Raw genomic sequence first — 6689 nt, forward strand, 5'->3', positions numbered from 1 at the left:
CGAGCATACCAAAGTCTACCATAGTCTCCATTGGATGGAGAAGATTTTGAGAAACGGGCAGCTGTGAGGGAGTGTTCACAAACCCTAGCAGAGGTTAGAGTCTGACCATATTAAGTGAGATTTTTGACTTTGTTACTGCTTGCGGATGCGTCCGTGGACCACTCAAACAATCTAAAGCTTAGATATCTTACTCTGTCTGTACGTAGTACCTTGGTTTATTTATCATTATCACTTCCTGTTTATTGTGGTTTAGCTTATTTTGGACTGTTGCAAACGAGAAATTTTTCTATGCTCCCGTCACACCACGTCAATCGTGTGACGCCCCAACTAAATTTTGACACGTGTTCTTTTTTACACAATTAAAACTCCTTAACTTAACACCGTTAAGTATTATGAGGAAAGAGATTGATATGCAGCTTGTTATCTCTTTTTGACTCTCTATCAAACTCATCAACTGTAACAAACCCAGATTTAAACACCATGTTTTTCTATTTCAATCTTTTTCTTCTTCTTCTTCTTCCCCTTAATTTTATTTCTATGAAATTACCATCATCTTTGAGACAAATTTCCACTAAAATTCTTAAATCAGAAAACCTAATACTTTTATGCGAAAGATTTTACATACCCTTGTTTTTCCTGACTTGGAAATTCGTCATTAGCCATCTGGATAAGATAACCAAATAATACCTCAAACCTGTGTATGTCTTGAGAAGAGGAAATTTGACTTTTTCTGTAAGACCAAAATACTCCCAGATCTTCACGAGTATGGATATTAAAAGCAATAGAAGAGAAAGATGATGTGATTGTGAAAAATAAAATTAAAGAAGTTTGGTTTCTTGATTATCAACAAGAGATAAAAGCTTAAAGTTGAGGTTGAATCTGGGTTTGATGAGGTAATCTGCAAATGAGATGAAGAAAGTGCAGAATCAATGATGTTGAAGAAGAAAACGAGAGGCCAAGGTTATTTGGGTGTTTTAATATTTTATTATTTTGTTCATTTTCAAAAAACTTTAACTGCGTTAAGTTTTTAAGTCTAATTGTGTAAAAACAGATACGTGTCGAAATTTGGTTGGGCGTCACACGACTGACGTGGTGTGACGGGATCATGGAAAAATTTGTCGTTGCGAACTACTAACTTATTCTCATCTCATGTCGTGTCGTGTCTTCTTTACTCTCTTATCTCCCATTCATAATTGGGGAATAGCAGAAAGCAAAATCAAAAGGCAAAAGAGGAAAGGGAAAAGTAACGATGCGATCCAACATGATCATTTACGTTAGAGTCTGGCTGTGGCATGCTTTTATTCTACTGCTGCTTACTTCCAACTTTGCTCTTGCACAGTCGATCATCAAGAACTTACCAGCCTTCCAGGGTGTCCTCCCTTTCAAGCTTAAAACTGGGTAAGCAGCATTACTCATCATCTTGATCCCAATACATATTTAGTTTGTGTTTTAGTGAAGTGAGGGGATTCATAACAATGTTCTGGCTGTGTATAATGATTCCAAGGTATGTGGGCGTGGGAGATTCAGAAGAGGTGCAACTGTTCTACTACTTTGTTGAGTCAGAAAGGAGTCCAGAAAATGATCCTCTGCTGATTTGGTTGACAGGAGGTCCTCGATGCTCTTCGTTTTATGGCCTCATCTACGAAATTGGTAAACTTTTTAATTCTCATGATCAGAAGGTATATAGAGTTTAAGCATGTCAGTGATCATCTATGTACTTGAGCTTGAGTTCTCTGTAACTTTAGATTGTGGGAGGGTGGTAACTTTAGTGATCCTTACTAATTTTCAGTGTGCCAGTTTCATGGAACTTCAAGATAATGGAACAGATAACATCAATAAATAATGGATGGGATTTCACCAAATTACTGTGTATTAGCTAGTGTTCCACCATCATTTTCTATATAAAACTTTTACTTCATTGCTTACAGGAAACTCTAAGTAATAAGGTGAAATAGAATGTAGGACTTGGGAATATTTGCACCTGGAAACTGAATCTCAATAGATAAGTCTGACTGTCTGAGAGCATATGACTATGGAATTAAAGAGAGATTCACCCTTAACTGAAAAATGGTTTTAGTTTGATGATTAGGTAAGGATGGAATTACCCTGACTTCAGGATGCTTGGTCTAATATGAAAAATGGCACTGATAACTTCTGTAATCAATCATTCCAGGTCCATTATCTTTCAAACTTACAAATTTGACTACAGATCCCTTAACACTTGTTCTGAATCCAAACTCGTGGAACAAGGTGGATTTCTATTTCTGGATCTTTACTTTCCTATTAATGATCATGTAACTGATTAGTTGATGCCTGTTCTTGTACTAGTATTAAAAGTGTTCCTTTGGTTCGTAGGTAGCAAACATCATATTCTTAGATGCTCCTGCTGGTACTGGTTACTCCTACTCCACCACTTCCCACGGGTTAATCTCTAGTGACACCTTACATTCAACCCGTATTTGTGAGTTTCTCCAGAAGGTGAGTGATGATTTGTGCAAGACTGTATATGTTTTGTTCAAGAATAAGGAAGTAGTTACTTCAGATTCTTTTCCCAACTCTTTCAAATGATGTCAAACAATGTAGGCTACATATATGGTGTTGGGAACAGAGTTGGTGTGGTGTAGCATCACTCTTTTCTCTCATACTAATCTAAATTTCCTGTTCTCCTTTAATTCATATACTCAGTGGCTTACGACTCATCAAAAGTTCCTTGCAAATCCACTCTATGTTGCTGGTGACTCTTACTCTGGCAAAATCGTTCCCATCATTGCCCAGAAGATAGCTGATGGTAAATTGCACATGAAATTCATTATAATTTCAGATATTCAGTCCCGTTGAGTTACTGAGTACAAAGAAAACACACACACACACACACACACACACAAACAATAGGGGACCAAAATTTATCTATTCATTTAAATTTATGTACATAAAGTTCTCAAAATTGCAACTCTAATACTGTTCTTCTGTTCAAGAGTTAAATGTCAAAGCTCATAAGCATTAAGGAGGCTTGTATGTGTACACCTTTTTGATTGTTTTTTATGTTGTAGGTATTGAAGCTGGAATCAAGCCACATTTGAATCTCAAAGTACTTCAATTGGCATCCCAACAATGCCTTAAAAGTTTCAAAGTTCAAGAAATTGTGCTGGAATTTATCTTCTGTTCATTGAATTCAGGGATACATAGTTGGCAATCCAGTTTCAAATGGACAACAGGACGTTAATTCCAGAATTGTATACGCTCATCAGCTGGGACTTATATCAGATAGAATATATCAGGTATATTGCCCTTAGTTGCTCTTGGGGTGTCAACTTTTCCTTGCCGCTGCTAAGAATAACTAGCTTGATCATCTAAACCTTTGATATAAATCAATAGTTTACTTTCCTTTTTGAAGTTTGGTTATGAAGCAAATCTTGGAAGATGCTAGTTATGCAAGTCTGTACATTGCAATGACTGGCTTTTGGCCAACTACACACACACACACACACGCACGAAACTTGTAACACCCAATGCATTGTAAGCCCACTGCAGAGTGCCAAATGCACACGAGTTCTGTTTGTGTATGTGAACTTTTTGTTATAAAATTTGACTGCTTTCTATTACTGTAGTCAGCTAACAGGAATTGCAAGGGCGAATTTGTAGATTTTGATCCAAACAATCAACTGTGCCTGAACAGCCTTCAAGCAATCGATGAGGTAAGAGGGTCAGTAGTTCTCTATGATTCCCATTATATGGGCGGTAGCAATCTACTTTACCAGATCATATCATTAATATGGATGTTTTCTTCTTTATCTGTTAATCGATATACATGAATGGATTTTAATTGTTCATGTTTGTGCTATGTGATGTCTTGCCACAATAGAAGAATCAAAACATCTTTCTTGTTTGCAGTGTATGATAAATACGAAAACCTGCAGAAACAGATCTTGAAATAATTAGATAGAACAAAAACATTCATTCCAAACGGACCCTTTCATGTTCTACCTTGGATTTGATAAAGTTTTTGTACTGGATATGCAGTGCATTGGGAGAATTGATAAAGAACATATCTTGGCACCATTTTGCCTTGCATCAGTTAACCATAACCAAAATTCCATACTGGAAATGAACTGGGAGTCTAATGATGACAGTTTCTTGGACTTTTCATTTCCTATGGTACAAATGTGTAGGGTAAATCTCTCTCTCTCTCTCTCTCTCTCTCCCTCCCCCTCCCTCCCTAACTCCCAATTCTTCCTTAACAGTATATCTCATATTTTAAGCATTAGATTAGTTATAGAAAACTATATAATAGCTGTAGAGAAGAATTTCATCAATCACAATCAGTCAGCACATGAAGAATCGTCATGCAATCATGATAAACTCGCTTTGCTGGTTTTGTAGGAAGATAAGATTCGGTATTCCGTTCTATGGCAAAATGATATAAATGTTCGCAAAGCTCTTAGTATTCGGGAGGTAAGTTTGCTACCTTAACAGAAAATATTACACTCTGGCCATTGATTTGACCTCTGAATGGGGACACTTTACAATTACACTCAGGGAACAAAAGCGCAATGGACTAAATGCAATAAAACCACTCCCTATACATTTGACATCGCAAGTAATATTGAGTATCATCGCAATCTCAGCCGAAAAAACCTTCGTGCTATAATCTACAGGTAAAGTTGCTTTGAATTCTCAATCTCAGTTTCAGTTCTCACATTGGTGACTGGCAGCTTTTGCTAAAACTCGAGCAGTTTCTTGAAAACTTGCTTTGGATGCTTTATTGGTTTTGAATCAGATTTCGGATCAATCTAGAATCCTGAATAAAAATCACTAGCCACTATGAGTTTAGTATTCTTCATTTAATTCATCGATGTTACTGGCCACAAAATGAAGTTTGCTACTAGTTAACATCACATAGACAATAATGGGCATTCTATAATTTTTTCCTAATCACAAGCTTTTTTGGTTTGTGCAGCGGTGATCATGACATGAGTGTTCCATATATAAGTACACTAGCATGGATAGAATCCATGAACTTTACAATTGAAGAGGATTGGAGACCATGGTTCTCTAATGATCAAGTTGCAGGGTTTGTATCAATCTCAATTTTTATTGATTCTTTGACTTTTTAAGATTTAGAATTTAAAAAGAAGGGTTAAAATCATTGTTTGACTAAATTTTATCTTGCAGATACACTCTTTACTATTCGAATAATAAAGAGTATAATTTGACCTATGCGACAATAAAGGCATGAGAAAAACATCCGAGTTTCTTCTCTCTCTTACATTAATATAGTCCAAGTAAAAACCAAACCTCAAAACTTATTCTGGGTTTGCATTTATGTAGGGAGGAGGACATACAGCTCCAGAATACAATCCCAAGGAATGTTTTGATATGATCAGTAGGTGGCTAGCGCATACGCCTTTGTAATTTTTATTCAGTAACTATTTCTTTCTACACAGTGATGAAATTTTATGTTCTTTCTTTTGAGTGAAATACTATACATGTATCTGCAGGAGTTTTTAGCTCCACAGTACTGCTAATTGGTTTTAGATTGTTACGATAACTTCTTCATGGCATCAAAACAATCAATTCATCCACTTCTCAAGCCATATTGAGCATGTGACAAATTATTTTCTTCTTCAAAAGTGACAAAACTTATTGACTCACATGTTTCGCTTAGTCTGGTTACAGGTTAACTGTGATGCATACATTGAGAATATCATATTATAAACCAGATACCTGTTGATTCAGAGCTGATAGGTTTTAGATTAGATGCTACACCTTCAACAATATCTTCCGTATTTTTCATTTTGAAGTTACATACGCACAATAATTTCAGCTTTAGAGTTAGATTGTGTTCAAAGACAAAGGGTGGATATGGCTCAGAACTTTTTTGGTTGAGCTCCTTTTGGTTTCCAACTGGACCAGATACTGAAATTGAAAAATTAGAGAATGACATACATGTGACAATCATGATCAGAAAGTTCTGTATTCTCTTCTTCAGAAATGCTATAGTTGCTCTCCTTCGATTTCTGTTCAAATAGCTATATCCACATATTCCTTATTACCATATGGATGCCAAACTTCCTCACTTCCAGACCTACGTTTGCAAATCATTGCAATCCCACCCTCGATTACTTTCAACAGCAAGTCAAAAATTACATGCATAGTGGCACAAAAGAGCTCAAATTCACGGTTGATTCATACTTTCTTGGATACATTAATTTATCCTCTGAATATATTATTCTTAGATTGTTATACTACTGCATGAAGCTCGTCTACCACTTTCATAATATGAAAAGTGTTTAAGAATAAAGGATGCAAAGAAGATTGTAGGGAGAATTGGTGTATCTTTCATTGATAATAGGAGCCCTATATACATAGTCTTTGAGTACAAGGAATCATATTCTAATTAGAACTAGGAATCTAGAAATTCTCTTAGCTCCTTTTACAATAATATAAATTAATCCTAGTTTGGTAAGGCACGCACGAATATCTTTGAACACTCCCTCTTGTGCCGTCCAAACATGATGTTATCATGACACCATGGCGCTTCAAACGTTGCCTCATTAAAATCCTTGCTCTAGTAATAAAAACCATGTGGGACAAAAACAACCTCGAGGAGGAGAAAAAGAGTACAACATGCCCTTCACTCTTCTAGATTAAACATGTGGACATCATACCTCCCCTTGATGTCGAGATCT

General features: G+C 36.1%; 1 protein-coding gene across 2 annotated transcripts; it reads left to right on the forward strand.

Moving 5' to 3' along the window:
- Positions 1 to 1162: 1162 nt before the first annotated feature.
- Positions 1163 to 5594, forward strand: LOC133740426 (serine carboxypeptidase-like 18). Of its 2 annotated transcripts, XM_062168379.1 has the most exons (14): positions 1168 to 1398; positions 1505 to 1650; positions 2174 to 2250; positions 2356 to 2478; positions 2686 to 2788; positions 3051 to 3088; positions 3177 to 3278; positions 3609 to 3695; positions 4021 to 4170; positions 4381 to 4452; positions 4537 to 4655; positions 4958 to 5071; positions 5173 to 5230; positions 5329 to 5594. In XM_062168379.1, exons 1-14 carry the CDS (start codon positions 1250 to 1252, stop codon positions 5410 to 5412), a joined length of 1422 nt encoding a protein of 473 aa, XP_062024363.1. In that variant the 5' UTR covers positions 1168 to 1249; the 3' UTR covers positions 5413 to 5594. The 2 variants fall into 2 exon arrangements, with proteins under 2 accessions (XP_062024364.1, XP_062024363.1); XM_062168380.1 differs by lacking the exon at positions 4021 to 4170 and having other exon boundaries at positions 1163 to 1398.
- The last annotated feature ends 1095 nt before the right edge of the window (positions 5595 to 6689 follow it).

The sequence above is a fragment of the Rosa rugosa genome, chromosome 3 (assembly GCF_958449725.1).
Source record: "Rosa rugosa chromosome 3, drRosRugo1.1, whole genome shotgun sequence".
In the NCBI taxonomy this organism is placed as follows: domain Eukaryota; kingdom Viridiplantae; phylum Streptophyta; class Magnoliopsida; order Rosales; family Rosaceae; genus Rosa; species Rosa rugosa.

Excerpts from the sequence above, each read along its gene's own strand:
- LOC133740426 (XM_062168379.1), top strand. The coding sequence starts at position 1,250 with ATGCGATCCAACATGATCATTTACGTTAGAGTCTGGCTGTGGCATGCT. Across the intron at positions 2,251-2,355 it reads ATCCAAACTCGTGGAACAAG|GTAGCAAACATCATATTCTT; the intron begins GTGGATTTCTAT and ends TTTGGTTCGTAG. Across the intron at positions 5,072-5,172 it reads TCTAATGATCAAGTTGCAGG|ATACACTCTTTACTATTCGA; the intron begins GTTTGTATCAAT and ends TTTATCTTGCAG.